Source organism: Xiphophorus couchianus, chromosome 11 (genome assembly GCF_001444195.1).
Source record: "Xiphophorus couchianus chromosome 11, X_couchianus-1.0, whole genome shotgun sequence".
In the NCBI taxonomy this organism is placed as follows: Eukaryota; Metazoa; Chordata; class Actinopteri; order Cyprinodontiformes; family Poeciliidae; genus Xiphophorus; species Xiphophorus couchianus.
Window position 1 is genome coordinate 25,135,065 of NC_040238.1, and position 25,571 is coordinate 25,160,635.

The 25,571-nt window shown below is 38.3% G+C and overlaps 2 protein-coding genes across 4 annotated transcripts; one reads left to right on the top strand and one right to left on the bottom strand.

Moving 5' to 3' along the window:
* Positions 1-526: 526 nt before the first annotated feature.
* Positions 527-9,867, bottom strand: ube2g1a (ubiquitin-conjugating enzyme E2G 1a (UBC7 homolog, yeast)). Its single transcript, XM_028031988.1, has 6 exons — positions 9,652-9,867; positions 6,080-6,182; positions 5,865-5,962; positions 4,111-4,289; positions 3,844-3,967; positions 527-1,816 (listed from the first exon to the last, which is right to left on the bottom strand). Exons 1-5 carry the CDS (start codon positions 9,695-9,697, stop codon positions 3,881-3,883), a joined length of 513 nt encoding a protein of 170 aa, XP_027887789.1. The 5' UTR covers positions 9,698-9,867; the 3' UTR covers positions 527-1,816; positions 3,844-3,880.
* Positions 9,831-25,390, top strand: spns3 (SPNS lysolipid transporter 3, sphingosine-1-phosphate (putative)). 3 transcript variants are annotated; one of them, XM_028031986.1, is made up of 13 exons: positions 9,831-9,950; positions 15,055-15,299; positions 17,501-17,566; positions 17,958-18,094; positions 19,027-19,178; positions 21,053-21,119; positions 21,204-21,346; positions 21,563-21,718; positions 21,809-21,998; positions 23,545-23,610; positions 23,705-23,803; positions 23,901-24,066; positions 25,003-25,390. In XM_028031986.1, the coding sequence occupies exons 2-13, from the start codon at positions 15,074-15,076 to the stop codon at positions 25,068-25,070; spliced, it is 1,536 nt and encodes a 511-aa protein (XP_027887787.1). In that variant the 5' UTR covers positions 9,831-9,950; positions 15,055-15,073; the 3' UTR covers positions 25,071-25,390. The 3 variants fall into 3 exon arrangements, with proteins under 3 accessions (XP_027887787.1, XP_027887788.1, XP_027887786.1); XM_028031987.1 differs by lacking the exon at positions 9,831-9,950 and adding an exon at positions 10,000-10,084; XM_028031985.1 differs by lacking the exon at positions 9,831-9,950 and adding an exon at positions 13,101-13,236.
* Positions 25,391-25,571: the final 181 nt, after the last annotated feature.

Consider the following 25,571-nt stretch of genomic DNA (forward strand, 5'->3'; position numbering starts at 1 on the left):
GGAGTTAATCACGGTGATGGTAGCATCATGTTAGCTTCATCAGAATAAATGTCAATTTCTAATCAATATTCTCAGACCTCAGATTGGACATTTAAAAGTTGGGTTTAAGTAATCCAGCATAGTGAGAAAAGAACACCTAAACCTGCTTTTTAAGACTCGTTTTTCTTCCTGAGTAAAATCCAACAAATAAAACAAATGTAGCTAAAATCAAATTTTGGTAAAAGAAAAAATAAATAAATGTGGACCAGATAGACCACTAGATATTTGTGCCCCAGACATGCAATAACTTAAGGAAATACCATAAATGTTATGACCTTGAGAGCAGGTTAGGTTCAGAAGTCAATTTTCATTCAGTTTAGACGCAACAGATCTTAAACTGTAATCCGTCTTGAGAGGTAGACTTTAAAAAATATATTTTGTTTTAAACAGTAAAATTCTCATTACCAGTCCAAAAAGGATATTTTGCTCCATCTGAACCACTGGAGACGTAAATCAGAAATAAAGCCAAACTACCGGGACTTGTTGAAAAAAAAAAGGTCATGTTTTAGAAGAACTCACTACAGGTGACAGATTCCATAAGAAGAAAAATATACATCAGTATTTTGTTTTGTACATTGAGCAAAACTGCGCTAGATCAGAGGGTAGAATTATCAGAAATGTGTGAATAAGGGCAAAGGGCGCCGAAACAAAATTGGCAGGCGCACTTTGTTCGTCAACACTCAGACATTTTCAAACCAAAAAAAAAAAAAAAAAAAAAACACCCAAAAAGCATGCATAACAGCTCCTACAATGAACACAGAAAAAGAAACAAATCGCTGCTAAAATAATAATAAAAAAAATATATATATATTGAGGAATAGGATTTCGAATTGCATCAGCAGATAAAAATTAACTTGTACAATTTATACCAGGAGGCTTATTGCTACAGAAAATTGTCACAAACACCCTAATTATAGAATCCCAATATAGGCAGGATATGACAACTTCTTTAATGTTATTTCAACACTTTGAACCCTTGTGGAGGTAAAGGGGGGAGGTGGCCAAGCATTTTATTAGGAGGCACTTTTGAAAAAGAAAAACAAAAAAAAAAAAGCACAGCATGCACAACAAAATAACACTGTGATGTTTCTTTGCGCCAAATTAAAATATGGTAAGACTTCAGAGGCAAAAAAGAAAGAAAAAAGAAAGACAGCATAATCCAGGTTTACATGTGATGAGGTGAGATCTGGGATGGCTGTAAAATCCATTCCATTTTATTCAGGCGGTAATCCTCAGGCGTGTTCCTCGTGTGTCACTCAAAAACAGCCTCTTCACAGACGACGTTCCTCCAACAATGATTTGTTCTGTTTAAGACCTCCTGCGGAAAGCAACCTAATGACGTCTAACGCATGCTGGAGTTGAGAGAAGAAAAAGACAAAAATAAATCTGTCCGAACCAGCACTAAATATTTGGTCTAAAAGGTCTTGATGGATGAAAACGGAGCGTATATATTATCCGGTTGAGTCTGTTCTATGTACATGTCTTTACAATATCATCCTGAATGTTGAAGCAGTTCAGAAACTTGAAAAATGTTTGAACATCTTCTGGGTGCATGTTTTCTTTTATTTATTTATTTTTTATTTTATTTTATATTTTTTTTGTATGTTGGCACTTGCTTGGCTTTTTTTTTTTTTCTGTCAGCTTCGGTAGTCACTTTAATGTTATATTGCACCCTACAGTTGTCAGTCTGTTCCAGCCAAAAATGAAGGAGGACAAGCCTGGCGACAGGATGGAAGAGTGCAGGAAACAGTGCCATCTTGAATTTCAAATTGGAGACCTGCGGAAAGGGGGAGGAGGGAAACATTAGTTGGTTGCACCATTAAATCTAGACAATCATTTTTAGTGTGCAACACACTTCTAATTGCTTTCAATGGCATTAACGTCTTTGGAAATGTTGCATATTTTGTGTGACAAATTACAGAAAAAAAAAAAAAAAACCACTTCACATATTTTAATACATGTCCCATTATTTTTTAACAAATTTAGGGGCAGCATCTTTCCAAGGGTTCTTCATCGACGAGAGATTAGAAGTGAGCGGCTGTGAAGTTGGACGGTCCAACCTTCGAACCTTTGGCTTTACTCCCGCCCTTACATCAGGTTATGTTCTGTCACCCAGCAGCCCTAACAGCTTTAAAACACCAGGCGAGTAAAAATGAAGCTCAAAATATTACCCCCCCCCCTTCTCCCTCAATTATTATTATTAGTTATGTGAGCCGTTTTAAATTCCTGTATTTTCTGGACTATAAGTCACACTGGAGTCAAAAAATGATGAGGAAAAAACATTTACTGAGTCGTGTTTAAACCATTCAGTGAGAGACAGACCTTGTTGAAGTACCAGACAAACTATGAAAAGTTCTACTTATAGTTCATTCACTACGGTAGTTAAAATAATTTAAATTAACTGATCTCTTTACAAAATTGTATTAAAAACAATGTCCATGCAAACGACGAAAGCCATAACAAGACAACCATTTTAAGCTTTTCATTTTTGTACCGATCCATTTTGAAACATACTTAAAACTGGACTTCAGTCTGGGTATGCCTCCTGCTTTGCATGCAATCATTAAGAAGAAAAAAAAAAATCTCCTGTTGTGCCTGCAATGAATCTTGGGATAGGTGGGCTGAGGAGGACATATTTGTGGGCTGTATTCAGAGGAGCCTTTGTGCCGTAATCAGCCTTAAAGTGCATCCCCTGGATTTAACCACACCCTTCACTTTCCGTATGATAGGCTTCCCAAATGAATAGAGTCCAATTGATTTTTGGATTCAGTATTTATGGATGACCTAATAAGTCCCCCCTTTTTTGTCTATTTTCTTTCTATTTTACCCCATTCTCAATTTTCATTATCTGGTCAATCTGTTCCTATTTCAATAAGCTAACACCCATAACTGGAGGGAATATGAATACATTTACTTTAGTTAAACTTGCTATTTCAACCTAAAGTAAAAATGAATTTTAGTTTATTTTTAATTTGACAAATGAGAATGAAGAATTTTGCTGTCTCTGGTGATCTTTAACAAAGCAACAATTAGCAACCGCTGTACTCAGAGGAGCATTTTACCAGCTTAAAACTTAGCCAAGGCCTTCCTGTAGAAATCATGTTTCCTTCTTAATTTGTCTATCCTGGTGAACAGAACATTTCTTAATTAGCCCCAAAAATATGAAGAATAATTTAACTGATCCTATGGCGAAGAAAAATAAATGCTAAAGGTTGCCTGTCTCTATAAGAGATAAACTGGAGACATATGTACGGTGTAATCTGCCTTTCATCCACTGACTGCTAGGATAGGCTCCAGCAGTAACAGCATTAAGCTGCAACAGAAAGTAAATGAAGAAAACAAATATGGAAAATATTGATTGCTGCTCTCTTACTCAGCAGAGACAGTAACATCTTTAAAAACAAACAAAAACAGTGTCAAAGCAGTAAAATGAACAGCATCTTACAACACAAAATGAACAGAAAGGATAGGGTTAGCAATTCATAATTCACATGGAATAACAGAATGTAGTAATATGTTCGACCAAAAAACAACTGGCAACATAGGAAAGTCAGATCCAACTGATGCTTTTCGGCTGCTGAGAACATCCGACTCAGCAACTCACTGAAATAAACAGCAAAGCTACTTTTAGGCTCTAAGGAGGATTTGTAAGGGCACTCATAACATCAAGTCATATCTATCTAATATTAAACCAGCTGCATTCACTTCAGACACATACCGCAATAGAGCAATTTATAATCTGATAATGGTGGCTGAAGTTGGTAAAGTCCAAGATCGTAAAGAGTGAAAGGTAAATCTTCTTACCCTGAAAACAGAAAAGAAGCTAGATCCTTGATAAATATCACTCAAACGCTGTCTCTTGGCTTTTTCGTACACAACGAGCGACTTTCCTTTTGAATGCTCCGTGTCTGTCTTCCCTCCACTCTTTCTGCAGGAGAAAAAAAACCAAACAAAAACAGACAATTTAGAAGCTTCTTCACATTTATGATCAACAAATTCCAAAAAAAAGGGAAAAGAATCTAATGTCTTGTTATTTTGAAGAAAAACCCATTCTTAAGTAGCCAAACTTACTGCAGCGTCCACGTTGGCTGGCGAGTCACCATTTGGGTCTGCCAGCATAGAGATAACGCTAATCATGATGGTTTCTACAGTGTGGATGGGCAGCCAGCGCTCCTCTGGTTTCTCGTAGCCGTACTTGTCCTCGCCCGGTTCGTGCAAAATAGAAATGCATACGTCTCCGTTCTTGTCAACTAAAGTAAGAAAGAGAAAATCCTAATTAGCTTCCATTTCCCTCTTCGTCTGGCATGCCACCACTTCCAACTAAAGCAGTCACGTCACAGAGTTTTTAAACCAGGTTATTCAGCCTCCTGTGAACACGCTTGGGGAACATTTCAGCCGTGAAGCTCCAGTGTAAAGAATTTTACTGTGCAGAGTAGAATAGAGAAATACCTTTGACACTCCAGTTTCTTTATTTTAGTTCAAATTGTGTAAAAAAAAAAAAAGAGTTAATGAGCAACTCAAACATTATTTCCTTGAAGACAGCCGGTTCAAACTGTTTTCTCATTGCTCCCACTTTTCATGTTAACACATAAAATGAATCCGGCTGAAGCTTTTTGTGGCGTCTGGTGAGTAAGTTTCACAATGGCTGCCTATCAGATAGACTACAGTGTGCCTGCCAACAGGAAACAACTAATCGGTCTGCAGTAGAGACTCAATGGCCACCATGACACTTTTCCTCAGCATGTGTGGTCCATTTGCTTCCTTCTTATTGTGAGTACTGCTGCCAAACTGACTGAAACGCTTTCTTTTGCCTCGCCTTAACTGGGATTTACATGTGAACAAATTCATATTCAAGTTTTTATCCCCAGTTACTGGGATCCATTTTCCTGTACGCTTTAGGGGAGTTCCTGCCCCAACGGGAAAAAAAAACACAACAACTGAATATTTAACCTAAAGAGTATCGTAAATATCTGGATCAGATATAAAGTCAGAAAACTGATTGGAAACATATACATAAATTTGTTTATGAATTTATTTAGCTTGCATAAATGTATTGGGACGCACTGATGCACCAATTACAGTGAGCACAATAAAAGTCGAGATGCACCAGGAAATTAGCCGATAACAAAAATACATTTATTATTATTATTATTCGCCTCAAGTGACATCCAACCAATCAGAATCTTGTCTTTGATTATTGAACCTCTGGGAAAAAAATACTCAGTTGAACATTCCTTGGATTATACAGATTATACACTATTTTTGTATAATCTTGTCCTTACTGTACAGTATATTATCCTTAATTTTGTTTTTTATATATTTCCCAATACTTTTTCATGGGGTCAAAGGAAGAGCACACCTGTGCGATAATGATTAAACACTGCCATTTTAAGCTATGCTAGCTATGCTAACAGCGCTAATCGCTAAAATACAACACTCGTGAGAGTTTAAAGTCAGTTTTGTTGTTTTTCTTTGCTCTAAAAATAGTCACTTCATATTTTAGAGAGACTGCTTTCTCATACACCTAGATATAAAATTCTCTCTGCTCCTAATATTAAAAAAAATATATTTTTTATCCTATTTTGTAGGTCTTAAATAGAAATCTGAATGAGCTCAAATCAACCGAGGCATGTCTGCAAAGAATTTATTAAACTTTAATATTATTAAAGACATAGATGCAAGAAACAAATGAGAAAAGACGAATTTGCATGTTGTATAATGATTTGCATATCAACAAAATATTAATGACCGAAGCAACAAGACATTTATTTCTAAGACACTTCAACTCTACTAATATTTGTTTGGTATTCTACAACTTCACCCACCGTTTGGATGCCAAATATCTGTGATAAATTTCATTTTAGGTGGCCTGAGGGGGTAGTCCTTGGGAAAAGTCAGATGAGCTTTAAACACACCGCCCTCACTGTGGACACAAGGTAAACAGGATCAATATATCAGGATAAACACTCAGCCAGCTTTAAAACAGATCAATAGACAGCTACAAAGGGTTATTCACGTGAAAACGAACGCTGTGACTTACTAGAGTGTGTCTGGAGGCCCGATGATGAGGACCTCCCACCTGTACAGGTCATTGTCCTCGATTAGGCCTGCTGAGAATCCCTCCACTGGGTTTTTGTTTAGCTCTAGGTAACAAACAGGGATCAAATGTCAATGTTCAGATGACAGAAAGCCCCAGAATGATTTCTGATCACTGCAGAGGCGAGCCAGCGTCTGTGGGACACGCTTGCTTGGGGGATTGCATAAGGCTGCACATGGTGGTGAAAACATGCAAAACACACTTAAAGTTACAGGATCACCCCGCAAGTCTGTCCTGCCTTACAACTCCTCCACCTAAACATCAGAAGTATTGCTACAGAAGGATCACAATGTTGCACATGAAAAGCTTTGCCATTTCTACATTTAAAAATATATACTCTTTAAAAAAAAACTGATCCGTGTGCAACTTTTATAAAAGCGTCATCAAATCGAGTATCTAAATTTGAAGAGGTTGTTACTTTTGTGAAGTGTCCACTTTGACACACTTCATTGAAACATTGTACACCAGAAAATAATGACAGGCAGGGGGGAAGAAAAGAAGCTATTTTTAATACAAAGGTAAATGAGTTAATGAAATTTAGCTACAGCTGGACATCGCTAAATGGCCGTTTGAATGCAATATTTGATAGGATGTTATTTTTCAGCAACAATGAATGCCAAAAATATATTTGGCCTACTTGGTGGACTTTTTCTGCCCTTAATGCCCACAGTGGATGGATGTTTTTAGTGGCTAACATGCTAAAGCTCATGCAGAGTGGTGGGGACAGAAAAAAAAAAATGTTGGTTTATCATGATCAATATTGCAATATTTAGCAACAGTATCACAATTACACGTTTTTCTGATATTCTGAAGCCCCGAACTTACCAAACAGTAGGCAAAAGCATTAAAAAAACATAAAGATGTGACACTTTTCAGCACTGGTATTTGCTTACAGATGAGCTCAGGCAGAAGATCACTATCTAATGAAAAGAGTGTTTTTCTAGGATGGCAGAACGAGTTTCACTGAGCCACAGCTGCGCTGCTCACAACTTAAAACATAAGCTTGTTGGTAATTTCTATTGGCTGGCAGGCGTCAGTGCCACATGACGACAGTTACATTGGTTTCTGCAATACTCGTCAACAGCCGCACGCTGTTGGTGACATATTCGTATGAAACAGACATGTTTACTAAAACAAGCATGTCATACCCCCGCTGCTCCATTTTCCAAAGGATCCAGTTGAAACATGAGTAAAAGTTAACCATTTCAGACAGTAAATCTTTTCCAAATAGAAAGGAGCACATTTTGTGCTCTGAGTAACTTCAACCAGTTCTAAGCAACAACTAGTAAAAAAACAAAGAAGAAGAAAAAAAAAGAAACATTAACCTCAGAGCCTGAGCCTAAACTAAAATGAAGTGGGTTGAACTTGGCTGCTTTTGGAAGGGTGCTATTATTAGAGGAGCTAAATTTAATTCACAGCAGACTCTGCTAAAATAAAGCGTTTGTAACTCTGAAGTTAGCTTGCATTCAGTATTTCAGTAAAGGGCAATTTCATTGTTTTTAAATTAATCTAGATTGCATTTGCCCTGTTTTAGTTCAAATTCTGTACTAAATTATAAAGCAATTACGTGATTAGAACAATGTTTGTGATTTGGAGAAAAGTGCGTTAGTAGAGGGGGAAAAAAATACAATTTAAAGCTTTTTGGGAGATTGGGATTACCTAAAAAAAACATTATTTAGACTGTTGAACTCTGAAACAAATTACTACATATTAAAGATAGAACCAGAATTTCCTAGATATTTTTGGTTTATTTATCCACTTTAAAATTATTCAGAATCCCGGTGGAGTAGATAAAATGCTACATGTGTGAAAGAAACCTAGATTGGATTAACTATGGCACATTTCTTTCAACAGAATAGATGAGTAGATAGTGTCTTCAAGCAACTATATGTCAAACATAAATGATCTGATATGTGCAAAGCAAAAACAGCTGTTCAGATGAACATTGCTAAAAATAGCCGTCTGAATGGGTTTGGCACTCAAAGTAAATTTTTCAAAGCATCCGAAACTTAATAGTAATTTAACTGGCTTGAAAATAAAAAATAATAATTTGCATCTTTGTTTTAGAATTAATTTATGTGGTTCAGCTTCAAAAACAAATCAAAAGGCCTTTTTTTGTTTTCTGTGTTATTTAATATGCATTCAGCCACTTAAAATGGTAGGCCATTTATATTGCAAAGAAAGCAGAAGAAATTGTGCTTATTATTTATGTAATAAATACTCAACCCTGGTTCATAAATGTTCAAAGGTAGATGCATTGAGATTGCAAAATCTAAATCCACATACAATTTTTTTTTTAAAGATTTCTTTTGTTTGTTTTTTGGCAAGAGTGGCCTTTATTGAACAATTTACGCATTTGATAGTATAGAGATTGAAGTGAAAAAAAAAAAAGATATGCAGCAAATGGCCTGACAATTTAACTCAGGGCAACTGCATCAACAATTACAGCCCTTGCACATGTCTGCTCTACCAACTGAGCCACCCGGCGCCCACTGTTCTGATTCTTAATCTAGATACACCATCTTGCTTTCATCTAAAATTTTGTCTGATCCTCTTTCAACTGTTCGCAAATGGGGTTTCGTTTTGTACAGAGAAAACTGATCATAACCCATCCAAAACAACAACATTTGGTGGTGTAATAGATAGCTATATTAAAGATACAAATAAATATACTCAATTACACACTTAAAGAATTTGGCAAAAGGTTTAAACCAGACAAATAATGCAATAAAATATTGAAGAGCAGTCTACTTTTACTTAATGATTTGTTTTAGGCTCAACTCTTCTGAATGAGCCTTTCAGAATCAAAGTACGTAATCATGTTTTAAAAAATACTTGCAATAATACCTCTTTAAAAGCCGAATACTGTCCCTTTCCTGAGCTTCCAAATCGAATATAAACTTCAGCCTCGTAAATTTAGCTTCTGTGATATTAGCATCAGCTTGTTAGCTTGGCGTCTTGCAGCTAACAACGGCTACGGCAGCTAACGTTAGCCTAGCCTAACGAAACTAGTGAGGTGGCTAAATATGGCAACAATTCAAAGTGGTTAGGAAAGAAAATAGGTCCAACAAATATTAATGTTCTTTGTGCTGTAACATAGTACTCCGCAGCATGTTAAGAAGATAACCGGAAAACGTCATGACTGGAAAAGCTAATCGCCACTTGATATTTTGGTTAAAATTCATGTAAACACATCGGCACGTTAGCTTTTAGCTCCCCTGACAGCTGGAAGTCGTCGGGACTGGGTGACAGCCGCGTTCAAGCTGCGAACAGTTCGCAACGCCGAAAATCAAATTCAAACGTCTCTCCATACACACTGACGTTTATTTATTTTTCACCTGAATATATATCGACAAACTCCCCTTTAATCCCCACGCAGTTTTTATGTCATTGTATATTAACGTTTACGTAAAAAGGTTGAAGAAAAACAATTTGCGCCAGCACAACATCACAGCTACGTGCCACAGTACCGCTGTTAGCCAGGTACCCAGCACTTCCCAACAAGGTTTAATTACCTGCGAGCTGTCTCCTGAGTAACAGCGCTGACTGAGGCTCTGTCATAGTTTAGCGGTTATGATGCAGCTCTGTTCAAGAGGAGCAGTTCGAGGTAACAGCGTTGTTTTAACGTTAACTAAACAGAACCCGTCTCTCTTATTTTCCGATTAGCATTCTCCTCGTTCTTCTTCGCCGCCTTCTGTTGCCACCTTCGATGTTTCTTCTTCGTTGGTATCCTTAGAGCAGCCCTGTCTGCGAGTGATTCTCTGCTGCCATCTTCCGAACCGCTTTCACTCTCCGGCCTCGAAGTTTTTAATCAGTAAGTATTAGGCAACAAAGACAAAGAATACCACTGAAAATATTACATGCACATGCATTTATTAACATTGACGCAGTGCGTAGTAAGGGGATGAGCAGACTCACTCTATGAATGTCTTCAAACAGTATTAAGAGGTAAGTGGGATCTCCTGTGTTGTAGTTTGCTGGGGCAGTACAATGATTAAAATATGGTATCAGGATGAAGAAGCTCCTTCTCAAAGCAAAAGCCACAATTGTTCAGAATCTAAATGAATCTTTGTTGTATTTAAAGCTAAGATGTACTACGTAGTAACATTGCTTTTGCCTTTAACTTTTCTACATTTTGCCATATCACAGCCACAAACCCCACCGCATTGCTTTGGGACTTTATGCCCAACAGCAAACAGTGCATATTTCGCAGGTGGGAAGTAAATAATGTATATTTTTAAATCATTTTAACGAAATAAAAACCTGAAAACTGTGATTTGTTTGTCCCCTCTGAGTCAATATTTGGCTCCAATTATTTAATTCCTTTGGAAAAATTGATATTCCCCCATTCTTTTTCAAAATGTATTTATTTATTGCATTTTAGCTCAAGATTGGATGCACAGTATCTGAATATTTAGTATTGTTTGATATGGACCCCCAGATAAATTTAGCTCTGAACACAGCCTTTATTTTTTCTTGCCTGTACTGTTTTGTTTTCTAGGATTACAATGTGTTTAGTTCAATTCATCTCTTCATAAACTTCAATCAGCTTCTTTGTCCCTGAAAAAATAGAATACCCATAGCATGATGCTGCCACCACAATGTTGTTGGGGTTTTTTTTGTCTTTTTTTTTTAGAGAGATTTTGTGAGTAGAGTGCAGTGAGGTGGTTTTCTGCCCCACAAAGTGTTTTTCATATAGACAAAATGGAAAAAATGCTTGTCTCATTTGAACACAGCAAACTTCTTTGACCTGTTGACTGTCTGTAGCTCCTATAAGCATGGAGTCTTACTACTTTCTTTTTGCCACTCTTCTATTTTTTTTTAAATCTATGTAAGTGAGTTTGCTATCATTTAAAATTTGGTTTAATTCTCTTTCAGATGTTAGCTGATAAGTTTTGTTTTGTATTGGATCACCTAAAATCCAGCAGTGGTGAGATTAAGAATAAAACATTACGATAGGGGTTTATAATGTCCCTAAACATACATTAAAGAAGTACATAAATATAAACAGCTTATCTCTAAGTATGGATTCAGCCTCCCTGCCGAGGAAACACGTTTTGGTTCCTTGTGTCCTCACATTAATCACATTGACACAGTGGTAAACTGAGAACTTTGAATTTTGGCTGATGCGTTTCCACAACAAGTTTTTGAAGTAACAATTAGAAGTAGAAACCAGGTAAAGTTTAGCTGCCGCAGTCATCAAGCTGATAGCCCAGCTCTAAATGTTTGCGCTATAGCCCAGACACACAGACTTTACAGTAATATAGCAACTGGTTGTCCTTTATGCCATTAGACCGTGGGAGGATCGTGGGGTTGCTTGACTGTGCCATTGCATCTAAAAATCAGCGACGTAACATCAAGTTGTGACACACATAGGGAAATTGTGAAAGACAACTTCTTCATCTCTTTATGTTCTATGTTTAACTTTGAACATGTCATGAGGACAGTAAATCAGTAAATCAGTTTAGCGGTTATGATGCAGCTCTGATCATTCTAAATGGTTCGTGAACGTTGTAGCTGTTTTTGATCGCAAGATAATAAATCTTGTAGTTCCGAAATGAGGAGGTTCTGGAATCAGAGTGGTTTATTTAATTTACATTAAACTCTTTGTAAATAGGTCAAAACCTGAAGAAAATAGTTCAAACTGGTGTTACGCTGTTATGGTTGGTTGAATAAGTTGCTATCCTCAGTCTAATTTTTTTAATTTTTAGTTGGTTTGCTACGTGTCACTTATATTTTTGTGGTAAATCGAGATACGATGATCAGATTAGTATCTCTGAAAAACTACAGTTTAGCAGCAGAACCTCTGAAACCACCAAAAAAAAAAAAGCTTCTGCACTCAATTCCTCCCATCTGCACCAGGTCATGCTCATTATAAACACTGGGTGGCGCTAGGGAACACAAAAAGGCGACCTCTTGATTGACCTCACAACAGGAGTAATAAGAGAAGAAGCAATCATGATATTGATTATTGAGAGTTTGCCAAAAATACATTTGATAAACTGATCAAGTGGCGTGCTCTGTATTTAAATTTTCTTTTTTTACACCAGGTTCTCAACTGCTGTGCTCTGAAACCAAAGGTGAAAAAAAATGATGTCAGATCACACTGACAGAAACTCTCCTGGGGAGGAAGTCGGCTTGTTCTGACAGACGGTGACTGCAGTTGCAGCTGTGGTGTTTGGAGGTGTTCAGACTTGTGATTCTGCTGTTTTCTAACGGATTGTGTTAATAACGTAACCAGTGAAACTAGAAAAACACTCAAGCATGTGACCATGAGTCACATTTTGGGGACTCATGGTAACTTTTCAACGAGGGTCAGACAGAAGAATTTGCATACATTTGAGGGCTTGACACCGAAGTGTAATCGGGTTAACAGTTAACCAGTGGATGCAGAGAAGTGACAAGAATTCAGTAGGAAAACAAAAAACACATTCTAAGAGCAGCGATCGCAGGTCAAGAAGCTGGATAAGAAGCCTTCAAAAATGGAAATAGAGCAGCTTTGCTTGAGGGATTTCCCCTCTTCTTGATTTACATTTCTCATGTTATTAAATCAGCCCTACAGTAATACGCAGCTATTTTCCTGACAATGAAGGCTAAAAAGGTAGAGCTGACCCACTTCTCTTCTGACGCTACAGGAACATGCAGAAGGATGCAACATTGTTGGAGGCGTACCGCTGATTAAAGTCTGAACACCCTCATTTAGTTCCTGAAATTTTCGCACTTTCAAGCTGCTGAGGGCCTCCCATCTGTCGTTTACGTACTCGACCTCTAAAAAGTTCTACTCAGTGAACCTGACAGTGTTTTTACCAATGTAAAAAAAACAACAAAAAAAAAGCTGGATAAAAATACCAAACATCACATTTAGCAACGTTGTGTCAACCCAAATGTGGAGGCATATGACCAGCCCTGAGTGGGCAGGGCCCTCTGCACTAACTTAATATATCTTGAGTCAAGCTAGAAGTGAGATAACCATTAGCTTCCTCAATACTCAGAGAGACACAGAGGAGTGTGCGCCGTTCTCTGGCATCCAGTCTTCAAGTATGAATTGAGAAGAAAGAGTATAAAAACAATTTCTCTCAGAGGGAACCGTTAACAACTAGGTGAGCTTGTTTTCTACTTCTTTGAACAGTTTTAGTGGCTTAAAGTTTTCACCTACAGTTTCATCAGTTATTGTAGCTTTGATTAAAAGAAGCCAGGACTTTGGGCGTAGAGGCTAAAAATTGAACCCACTCTGCTGAGGGTGTTGTTTGGAGAAGATTCGCTGTACAATAGGCTTAGTGTTATCACTGCGTGGACTCTGCAACCTGGGCAAAAAGACAGAGGGCTTTTCTGTGAGTGTTCTGTGAATGTTTTTCTTTTTAAAAAAATCTGTATTTCTTTTTTTAGTGAACGTACATTAAGGGATGAAGCGTTCCCATAGCCATGTTTAACTGTTTGTGTAATTTGGGCTGCGAAACAGTTTACCAAACGGCTTCCTTCTGCTTTCTCCTGTTTTGTTTTGACACACCTATACTTGTACACTTGTGAAATTGCTTTATTTTTGCTTTTTTGTGTCACTGTAAATGCTCCTATCTTAACACATTCTCCGCTGACAAGATTATGACTGGGAAGTGAGATTTCACAAGCAGATCACAAGAGCAACAATCCTTGTCATACATTGCTTAAATATGTGTTTTTTTGTTGCTTTTTTTTGTTGTTGTTATTTTGTTCTTATGGGTTTTTAGCTCGTCGACTGATTTAGCAAAAACCTATCTATGAGCCACATCTTGATCTTTATTGTATGCAGAAGGAGATAAGTGACTGAGGTAAGAACGAATGACAGCCATGAACTCGTCGCTAACCCCTCCGAACTGATGGAATGATTGGGATATGGATTTTTACTCTCTACTCAATCATTCTTTCACATAATTAGCAATTAACGGCACGTATGTCCCGCAAAGTTTAAAAGCCTACAGATGCATGCAGACGAGTTTGTTGCCTAGTTTAATGCTTGAAAAGAATTTATCATAGCAAAGTCATTTGCGACCGAAGAATGTGAGTAAAATCTTTGAGGGCCTGTTTTTAAGGAGAAAGATCTGGTGAAGAAGTAATCAATGGGGGCACAATTATTGATCGTCCGTTCACAGTGCCTTGCACAACCCTGCTTTTCAAGGGTGATGGGAAGTAAAAAAACTAACAAATAAAAAAAGACCCGTTTTGGTGTAGAATTAATCATGTTCACCTCAACAAGGTTTCCAGAATGTCCTATAGAATCACTGATCCTCCACCATACTTAGTGTCTGGAATAAGACGTTTTCCCACATTTTAATAATTTGTTGCTTCATGTCTGACCCAGTGTTTGTTTCAATCCTGTTGTCAACTAACCACAAAGCCAGTTCCACTGAAAGTGCTAGAAGCATTTAGCAAATTTTACACATTTGCTCCCAAACAGCCAACAGGTATGTAATTTCTTTTTTCTTTTTCACGTCTCAAACAGTGAGTTTAGGACATTTTTACTGTCCTTCTTGCTGTGTGTGGTGGCAACATAAACCCAGATCTTCCTCCAGCCTGTTGGCCAGAAGATGAGAGAAACGTCCCTCTCTGTCATGTCATGTTTATACCCCAGAAAAACAAAAAGTAATGGATTAACGTAGGCTCTCATTAACTATAAAAAAGAAAATAAATAAATAATAATAATATAATGCTTCTGTCGTATATGCTTTACAATTATTTCTAGTGATACCAGTGATTGCGCCACTAAAACGTGGTCCATGTTTGTGTTTAATCCTTATATAGATTCTCAGTATAGGTCACAATGTCGTCTGCAAACAGCATACTTCTGCCTGATCTCTTTCCTATTATCCTATATATTCCTATTTCCTATTATTTATTTACTTGGCCTCACATTTAGTTTTTGTGCGCTTGGTTGTCTTTTCTAGGTAACAGGCGGGCTACACTATGGATCAGAAGGGATCTGTGAGCTCCCATCAGGACACACCGGTTCCTCGATGCAGCCTGGGCTCCAGTTCAGGACTGCGTTACGGCGCTCTGGTGAACAGCGTTTCATCGCTCGCAACACTCCCTTCAGACAAACCACCCATTTCAAAGAGACGTGCCTATGTGGCCATAGCTGTGCTCTGCTATGTCAACCTGCTCAACTACATGGAGCGCTACACGATAGCAGGTGGGGGGATCTCTGTAGTGGTCGACTCTGGGTCATTTGCCAATTCCTGCCTGCTTCTTCCCATTTTTTCTCCCACTTAAAATCAAGCCTTTTTATACACACGCACTCAAAGCATAAAACATGTGCAGTTTCGCTGCATGTTGCTATGCCAGTTCTTGCCCCAATGTCTTAATCACACGTTTCTATGAGGGGCCGTTAAGGACAAAAACTATGCTCTTGAGGAGGGAGCGGTAGAGAACGGCTGGCCGAAATTAGCGTTCATAAATCGGATCAACCTTGAGCCAAAGGCCGCTTACTCCACGGAGCGCCAATATCTAACGTCCAACTTGAAACAAACTTTACTGTGGTATCAACGCATGCGCGATCTGATCTCCAAATTATGCCCCGCCTCTTCCATGACAACTCACACAGGAAAAATACAAGTCTCATTTTCATTCATTCATTCAGGCTAAATCAAAAATCAAATCAAATTTTATTTCAATAGCACATTTCAGCAGCAAGGCATTTCAAAGTGCTTTATAACATCAAACACAGAAACACAATGCAACATAGAATCAACAATCAAAACATGACATTAAGTAAAGTTCCATCAATAAATTTGTAATTGATTACGTTTCAAATACAATCCTAAACAGGTGGGGTTTTAGTCGAGATTTAAAGGAAGTCAATGTTTCAGCTGTTTTACAGTTTTCTGGAAGTTTGTTCCAAATTTGTGGTGCATAGATGCTGAAAGCTGCTTCTCCTCGTTTGGTTCTGGTTCTGGGGATGCAGAGCAGACCAGAACCGGAAGACCTGAGAGGTCTGGATGGTTGATACAACAACAGCAGATCTTTAATGTATTGTGGTGCTAAGCCGTTCAGTAATTTGTAAACTAACAACAGTATTTTAAAGTCTATTCTTTGAGCTACAGGGAGCCAGTGTAGGGACTTTAAAACTGGTGTTATGTGATCTATCCTCCTGGTTTTAGTCAGAAGTCGAGCAGCAGCATTCTGGATCAGCTGCAGCTGTTTGATTGATTTGTTGGACAGACCTGTGAAGACGCTGCTGCAATAATCAATACGACTGAAGATAAACGCATGGATGAGTTTCTCTAGATCTGGCTGAGACATTAGTCCCTAGTCTTAGTTCACACACACATACATTTTCACACATACATTTTTGACCCATCATTCAGAATAGTATGTCTGTATGTTTTGTGTGTGTAGGGGTGTGTGTGTGATATTTTAGTAGTGTATATCTGCAGTTTTAGTCTTGTGTGTGCATGTGAGAGAAAAATTGTATGCGTGTGACATTTTAATAGTATATATGTGCAATTTTAATATTTTGTGTGTGTGTATGAGTCTTTAGTAGTGTGTGAGAGACAAAACATAGTTTTTGTCCAAAACGCCCCCTCATACATTTTCCGTTTTGTACCGATAAGCACACCATGTTGCTCCCACAAGTATGTCATTTCCAACTTAATTGTTCAGGTTTTACTCGTGAACTTAACTTATTAGAACGTTCTTCTTTGTGTGCTAATTTGTAACTTCGTGTGTGGAAGGGTTCTGGGCGAAGCTGCATACATTGCCGATGATTTTCTTTTGAGAAGAAGAATAGATAAAACATTTTATTTCAGTTTTTCAATTTTAAAATTCTGATAACATTGTAAATTGTAATAAAGTAAAGGCATTTAGCAGGAAACATGGCATATATGATGCAAAAGTCCACTAGGAAGGTACTATATATCAAATCAAACCCAAATAATAAAAAAAGGGGGTTAAAGAGCGAAATGACCTTCAATATATTTTTTCCCATTAAGTAATTCAGTATTTTCATTATTTTAGGGACAGGAATAACAATAAAAGGCTCAAATCCAGTTTGCGTCTTTTAAATTTTAGTGAATGACATAATGTGAGAATGACATATTTCATGTTATCTATATTGACTGTGGTTCTCATCCCCATACATAAAAGCTGACTTTCAATAAATATGACAAATTATGACTTCTGATGTAACTGGAGTTTCTGTATCTGACTTCCCACAGGTAGACAGTACTGAGATGAGTCTCGAAAACCACAGGACGTTATCTAAAATCATCAGTTTGTAAAGCCGGTGTGAAAGAACAGAAATGGCGAAAAGACAAAATGATTTAATAACTAAACAAGGTTCACAGCCTCTGATTTGGTGAGACTTCCAGTGACTGTGTCTTTGTTGTGATGCAGGTGTGCTTTCTGAGATCAAGGACTTCTTCAATATCAGTGACAGTACGGCTGGACTGCTGCAAACAGGTGAGAGGAGGCGTCGCTTTAGAAATGATCCACACTTGAGGCTCTTATTTTACTCTGTATTCAAAATGTGCTGAAAAGACCTAAAAAGTGCAGCTAGGCTTATCGGACGGAAGACAAAACTAACCTATGGCACACACACTTATACACACGTAGGTTTGTGCTTTTAAGCATAAAGAAGAGACTGGACTTTGCTCCCAATAATACGTTTCCAGTCGTCAGAATGCAAATGAGCATAAGAGAGAAGGTCCTAAACAGGAAACAGAAATAGTCCCAAACACTAACACACGTGCCTGCAGAACTCCTTTTTGAAATTAGCCGAGATTAACGCTTTGTTTTTCCCACTGAGATCTCTTCACTCGCTCTCTAAATCGACTTGTCCGTGCATTTACAGTTTTCATCTGCAGTTTCTTACTCCTGGCCCCTCTCTTTGGTTACCTCGGCGATCGCTACAATCGCAAATACATCATGCTGTGCGGCTTGAGCGTGTGGCTTCTGACTGCAGCTGGCAGCTCCTTTGTCACCAAATCGGTAAGTGTGAAGCTGACAATCCTGCGTGCATAAGAAAGAAGAAACAAGGAGAGGTCAGAGAGTGTCACTTCCTGCTGCTCCTCCACCCGGCACTCGGCTTCAGAGCGCGTTAAAAAAACTGGCAGTCGCTTCTATTTCTAGAGCAGAAGTCTAGTTTTTTGGTGAGATGGTGCCGGCAGGTGGGAGTGGGAGACGTACGCACAGTGGGAGGACTAAGCTAAATGTCAACAAGCAAAATTCAAATGTTTGAAATTTCTTCAAAATCATTTACAGCGTTGCTGAGAGAAGAAGATTGTTCTTAAATATGGTGAATAATTCAGCTTCATTTAGAGGAAGAAAACAGGAACTAATGTTTGCAGAAGTTGGACTTCAGTTGCAGCAACTTGTCTCTGATCTTCCTAACAAATTGATACATTAAATAATAGCACATCTTCAGGATCGTTATTTTTAGGTCGTCATGCAACATCAGCTGGAGTTAAATGAAAGTTCAGCTGTCCACCTCACAGTGTTGCTTATAGGACATTTTTAAACACAAAATAATTCCTTTCTCATTTTGTCTCTTTAAAACTTAAAATTTCCATGTATTTTATTGGAATTTTATTTGATGGACCAAAATAAAGTGTAAAACGTAATTATGGATAAAAGTAATGACAATAAAAAAGAGAGTGGTTGCACTGGATTTTATTTGGAGGTATAGTACAGGTTTACAAAAACTATGAAAATCATGTCTTTTTTAAAAAAAAAAAAAGATGAACTATTTTGTGTTGATCTAGCACATAAAATCCCACTAAAATGTACTGATGATATTTTGGTCATGTTTTTTTTACAGTGCTCTATAAAAGCTGCTGACCTCGCTGCAAGAGGAGGTCTGTGGGTTTTGGAAGCGAATAACGTTTGAAACGCTTCTGCGCTTTCGACTTGTTTTTGTTTAGCAATTCTGGCTTCTGGTTGTGCTGCGAGCGCTCGTCGGCGTCGGGGAGGCCAGCTACTCCACCGTTGCTCCCACCATCATCGGCGACCTCTTCTCAGGGGGTCAGCGGAGCATCATGATCTGCATCTTCTACATCTTCATCCCTGTGGGAAGGTCAGAAGCTCCCTCTGTAACCTTGCTTCTTTCTGTTTGATTAGTCTAAATAATTGCGCCGCCCTCTCTTTAACGCAGAGCGCTGCAGCTGACAGGATGTGCTTTGCTAACATGTTTTTTTTATTTGCACGTGAGCAGCAACCGTCATGTGGGATTTATTCATTTGTGGGGTTTTTGTCTTTTTTACTTATTCCAGATGAGAAGAATGTTTTTTTTTTAATTGCAAAAAGGCTGCGCGCCAAAACTGAATCTCCTGTTCAATTATATACGGGCGGGTATCTTATCAAGAATTTCATTAGATTCCATATCTGAGGAATATATAAAAAGTGTGATAGATGGAAAGTGAGCAGAAATCAAACAAGAAAGTATAGAAAAGTGATGAAAGTAGTAACACCAAACTATTCGGATCCAATGCTGCCCTTTTTGGGGAAAGGTTTATGTGGCAATTAATTTGTCCAACTGGAAGTCAGGAGCAAAGTTGTCTGAGACCAGCTGCTTAGAAACCCTCCCAGTATGAAAGTTCTCTGTGTTAAGCTCAGTCTGCCTGTAATCTCACAAAATGCTGACAAACATTCTCATTTAAGAAACAAAAGTTCTGTCAGAATTTGAGCAGACATCCTTTCTCTGGCGACTTTGACTTCAGGTGCACACAGACGCCGACATTCTGGTTTCTCTCAAGAACTGTGTCACCAGAAGTAGACTCCGCACTAGCAGGCCGTGCAGCGGCTGCATGAAACAGCAGCAGTGAATGGAAGCAGCTAAAAGTCTCACTTTTCAAGTCATAATCACTTGTTTTGTTCACTGGACTACAGTAACGTAGTAGTCAAAATAATATTCCAGGAACAGGATCTGCCACGGGTCTTAAACTCTGTAGAATCAAACATGTTCCTTGGTTAATTTCAAGCTAATGTTGCATATGAAACAGTTCTTTATATACTCATTCATTCTTTTGGCTCTGAGAGTAAAAAAAACAACAAACTGGTTCCCCGCTGCGGTTAATTAATGTACGATTATGCATATATTTTCAGATATTTTGTACTGACGGAGAACACTAATTATCTGTTTGCTGACTCTGCTGGAGGTTTTCAACGTCACCTTGACATACACTTTGTTTCGTCCGCGTCTTACTACTATAGGTTGTCGATTCCAGCGAAGCCTGAGATAAAAACAGTTTCATAACCTGAGGCCACATTTTTTTTTCGTTTTATTTTTATTTTTGACAGAGTGACTGTATTTGGAGGGTATTGATATGTTTGCCCTTCTTACTTTCAAGGAGCTTGTGAATGTTTCTTACATAAAGACTTTTTGGTGCTCACTCCATCCTTTAGAATGTGCATTTAAATAAATTTTTTAGATTTATGTAATGCATAAATTCATGTAATGCAGACAGTTTTATTTAAATGATTAGATATGTAGCGCCGTTAGGGATTTTGGCACGACGAAGAATTATGAAACAGGGTTTATTCTGGTGTTGCCAACAGTTGAGAACTACCAACAAAATACCACATCAAATACCACAAAAAAGAAAAAGAAAAGCAGGCACACATCTATTCCACATAATCCAGTTAAAAAAATGTTTTATTTTGTGCCAAAAAAGCCGTCTGTTTTCTATTTAAAAGAACTGGCAACGGGACTGTGAGGTTCCAACACAATTTCGTTCATGTGCTAGTGCTTACCAGTTACACATCATTGTTTCTGAACAACAGTGGAGAGGCTGATTTTAAGTAACGTGTATTTCGCTCTTTAATAATTCTTTAGGTTCTCTTACGCAAGATGAAATTGATTTTTTCATGTATTTGTCTCGGTTTGTTTGTTTGTTTGTTTGTCTCTGCCCTTCCTGTTCCGGAGTTGATGGTATTTTTCTGTATTTTCAGCGGTCTCGGATACATCACAGGGGCAGGGAGCGCTTATCTCACGGGGGACTGGCGCTGGGCTCTCAAGGTACCACATTTATTACCGTACATAAACGCCATGATGCTGAACAGGTAAGTTTAAAAATAAAACTTTTTCTGTTTTTTTAATCAGTTCACGTCCATCTTGGGTCTCGTCGGATTCGTCCTGATGGTGTTCTGGTGCCCCAACCCTCCACGAGGGGCAGCAGAAACCCACGGAGATGGAGTGACGGGCCAGAGCTCTTACATGGAGGATGTAAAGTATCTTCTGAAAAAGTACGATTTGAACAAAAACGAAACAAAAAAAAATAAAAATTATTTGTTTTGCAACCTCACAAACGATGACATTACTGTCGTTTTCTGATGTTGCTGATAGCTGAAGCTATTTTTCTTTCTGCATCACTTATCTTAGGCTAGACAGTAATCCGGTGCTTTTCTTTCAAATTCACACATGCAGCCCTTTCATGTTATGTTTGCATGCTCTGATCTCAGTAAAAGCTACGTGTGGTCGACGCTCGGAGTGACGTCTCTGGCCTTCCTCACCGGAGCATTGGCTTTCTGGTTGCCCACCTTCCTGGCCAGGGCTCACGTCACCCAGGGCCTCCGACCTTCATGCACTACTGGGGAGAGCTGCAACTCCACAGACAGGTGTCGTCACTTGCCTGGACCTGCATTCGTCTCACGCTTCAAAATCCCAGAAGGTCGCTAATGCTTTTTGTTCATTTTTCACCCCAAAAGCTACATATTCGGCGCCGTGACGGTGGCCACAGGCATTCTGGGAGGAGCTCTGGGCACCACCATATCCAGGCAACTCAGGGGCAGGTTTTCACACGCGGACCCCCTCATCTGTGCAGTGGGCATGCTTGGATCAGTGCCCTGTCTCTTCATCACCATTTTTGTTGCATCCTCAAGCATTCCAGTCACTTATGTAAGAGGCAAACACTTCTACATTTAGTTAATACGCAAAGTCCTGTTGAATAACAATGAAAGATGTTTTGAATCATTTTAAACCCATAAGGAAATTCCATAGTAAGTCATTTTTTTAAAAAGTATAGCATGAGCTTAATGCTACAACGATCATGAAGAACATTGTAAAATAGTTTAATGTAGCTACATAGTCACCACTTTGTAAAATGCTTACAAGACAGAGGACAGTGAGGTCAGAGAGCAATGAAGAATCAAAGGTGTTTTTTTAAAACTCTTTCTTCAAACACATCTTAAGATATCTAGCTATACATTATAAATATAGACAAGGCTTAACATCCAAATGAATCCTGGTGAGGCTATAATTGAAACATGGGTGGGGGGAGAATTCAACGTGAAAAAATAAACTCAGACAAACAAGTTCTTCAAACTTCGTTTTGTTTTTCCCCCCTTCTGGTAAACAGAAACACAGTTAACTGCTGCCCTGTCATTGGACAACATTTATGGAAGACCAATAGTGACACAGTCAAATAAACAAATCACTTGTTGTTCATCTACAGTATGTCAACTAATGATATGGTTCACTTGACATAAACTCATTTTAAGTATTTATTTCTGAGAAGTATTTCTAAATAAATAATTAGAAAATCTAGATCAGTGTATTCTAAATGTCTCGGTTATTAAACACAGTGAAATGCAGCATAAATTAAAGTGACTCTAATTACCCCAGGCTTTGATTAATTTGACATTTATGTTTACGGCCACTGTTAGTTCCACAGTAACCAACCAAAGCGTTCAGCAGCAGCTCAACCGTACGAGATTCATATTAGAAACCTGCGTGAACAAAGAGAGCGCGAGGCGGGAACAGGTGAGAGCCAGACAGGTGTGCAGCCGCAGCTCGGTAAGGCCAGCTTTGACAATGAGGGTCAGAAAGATGAGAAGGAACTTCCACAGACAGATACAGGGTGAGTAACTATGGAGAGGAAGACAGGGAGTTACCTCCTGGCTGAGGCCGTCTATTTATATGTGTTGCTCGGCATAATTTCAATAAAAAGAAACAAAATAAAGAGAAAAAAATATTTCAGTAGATTATAGCCTATAAAACCTTAAGAAGACTGTCAAATTACCTGTGTGGTACTTTATACTGATGCGTGTAAGTACATTTGTTTGTTGTTGTTATTATTTATTTATGTATTTATTTCTGATTTTAAGTGAACTATGACATATTTAAGTAATCATTTACAGATTTTTAATCATTGTGTTTTGGCACGTTTGGCCTCAGATCTTACCATTGCTTTAAATCTACTTTCTTTTGCACGTTATTGTCAGCACATTGTTCATGTTGCAGCAGCATCATGTTTACAATTGCTTGTTATAGCATTAACATTTATTAAATTAAATAAATTAGACGAGACAAAACATAAACCACCAGGTGTATTTTCTTTGTTTAGTCCAAAAGTAAGAATTACTGTTGTTTTACATTTTTGTTTCCCGGTCTCATTACGTCCTTTATTACTTCCTCACTTTGTGACTTAAATCTTTGGTTTCAGGTGTTCATCTTCTTCGGTGAGTTGTTGCTCTCTCTGAACTGGGCGGTCCTGGCTGACATACTGCTGGTGAGTCCCAGCGGCGCTGATCTTCAGTAAAATGTGACACGTTCTGCTGCCTCTCGGCGCCAACAGGCTGTTGTGTTTGTATGATTTACTCCAGTATGTCGTCATACCAACCAGAAGGGCAACAGCCGAGGCTCTGCAGATCACCGTCGGCCATCTTCTCGGCGACGCTGGCAGTCCGTATCTGTTAGGAGTGGTGAGCTGAAATCCCCCCACGGTTTTCAGTCCTTTGGTTTTTTTTTTTGGTTTTTTTTTGCCTCCTCTCCATAATGCTCTTCTCACATTTTTTGCAGATCTCTGACGCCATACGCTCATTTAATCCTTATACCAGCGACTTCCACAGCCTGAAGTACAGCCTCCTTCTCTGCCCGTTTATTGGGATTCTTGGTGGAGTTTTTTTCCTCATCGCTACCATGTATATCAGTGAAGACAAGAAAGCCGTCCAGCGACTGGTTGAAGGTAATTAATTTTTGAGAATCTCAGCCAGGGGTCTGCAGCCTGCGGCTTCAGAGCCACAAGTTGCTGTTTGGATCTTCCACAACGCCTCTTTAAAACCTTCGCTGATAATAATCTAACGTTTTTAAACATACACATGAAAACACATGAAATCTTTTCTGTAATTAGGTTGGAAACTTTATCAACATCCCAAGAAGAAAAATGTATCCTTCTACTTGCAAAGGTTTACAAGTTTGAATTGGGTTTAAAATCTAAAACTGTAGATAAATTTCTTATAATAAATATTGATAAAAATGACAGCTGTCTTTTTTTTTTTTACTTAATTTAACATTTGCGGCTCTAAACTAGTTTTATTTAGTTGGACCGAGGGCCTAAATGGCTCATTGGACTGTTAAGGGTGCACAGACCCCTGATCTAGGCTTTCCTAAATAATGGTCCTCTATTCAATGCACACACTGGCTCTCTTACTTATTACCAATAAGCACAAGTTCTCCATAAATGGTGGCATACCAAAATAACTTGAAGGCAGAAGCAGAGAATGGCTCGAGCCGGTGACGAGGTTATTGCCCTTACGGTTTCAGTTTTCAGCGCTTCGTGTTGGTCTGTGACAACAAACCTCCCCCCCAAAAAAGTGGTGACTTGTGAAATTGTGAGAAATGTGACCGAATGGATCTCAGTCTGTCACGAATGTCCTACTGCTACGTTTCTACACCGTCTGCTCAGAAATAGGTCAAAACGAGAAGGAGTCTTAAAATGAGTCATTTCTGAAGAAAAAAAATAGGTTCAGGGGAACCGTCGCCCAAGACTGGTTGCAACATTGCAAGGAAGTGTTTTCGTGGAAAACTTGACTTCAAAAGTTTTATTACACTCTAACTACATGTGTGTAACCCAAAACTGAGAATTATAATTGTCTAAATTTTGTGTTTGTGTTATCTACAGGTGTTCCACCACAGCATGGCCCGACACCGGATTCCTCTGTGGAGCTGAGCAACAAGAGTAATGTGTAAAAAAAAAAAATCAATGAAGAAATTAGTCCATTAACAAACTTTTAAACTTTGTTTTCTCTTTATAAGTATTTTACACTGTATGTTTATAAGTATGTTCATGTTGGCAGTAAAGGTTATTCGTGTGTGTGTGTGTGTGTGTGTGTGCAACTTTGTGCCTATACCTGCTGCTGCTCTCACATGTAATCGTCCCAAAATCACCTTCCATTTAGAGACAAATGGATACTTGCCCAGGATACTTGAAAAATAAGTGTAATAATTTTTTATGTAAAATATTTTTTTTGTGTGTTTTAAAAACATGAATAAAACTATTCTTTAAGCCATGAAGTGTTTGGTTGTTTTCTGCTGTTAAGTTTTTTTTTGTAATACATATTGAACACATAAATACTTCTTTTAGTAAATGTATTTTGGATATTTCTGTCATACCCACGGTGGAGGCCTGGACATTTTTTCTCAGTTTTTCAGTAGAAGGTCAATCTGGTAAGCTGGTAAATTGAATGTGAA

What these genes read in the sequence shown, in the direction of transcription:
- ube2g1a (XM_028031988.1), bottom strand. Translation starts at nt 9,697, where the DNA reads ATGACAGAGCCTCAGTCAGCGCTGTTACTCAGGAGACAGCTCGCAG. An exon ending in GGGCCTCCAGACACACTCTA is followed by an intron (nt 5,963 to 6,079) that starts GTAAGTCACAGC and finishes TTGTGTCCACAG; the next exon opens with TGAGGGCGGTGTGTTTAAAG. An exon ending in CAGCCAACGTGGACGCTGCA is followed by an intron (nt 3,968 to 4,110) that starts GTAAGTTTGGCT and finishes TTTCTCCTGCAG; the next exon opens with AAAGAGTGGAGGGAAGACAG.
- spns3 (XM_028031986.1), top strand. Translation starts at nt 15,074, where the DNA reads ATGGATCAGAAGGGATCTGTGAGCTCCCATCAGGACACACCGGTTCCT. An exon ending in GGAGCGCTACACGATAGCAG is followed by an intron (nt 15,300 to 17,500) that starts GTGGGGGGATCT and finishes GTTGTGATGCAG; the next exon opens with GTGTGCTTTCTGAGATCAAG. An exon ending in TCCTGGCTGACATACTGCTG is followed by an intron (nt 23,611 to 23,704) that starts GTGAGTCCCAGC and finishes GATTTACTCCAG; the next exon opens with TATGTCGTCATACCAACCAG.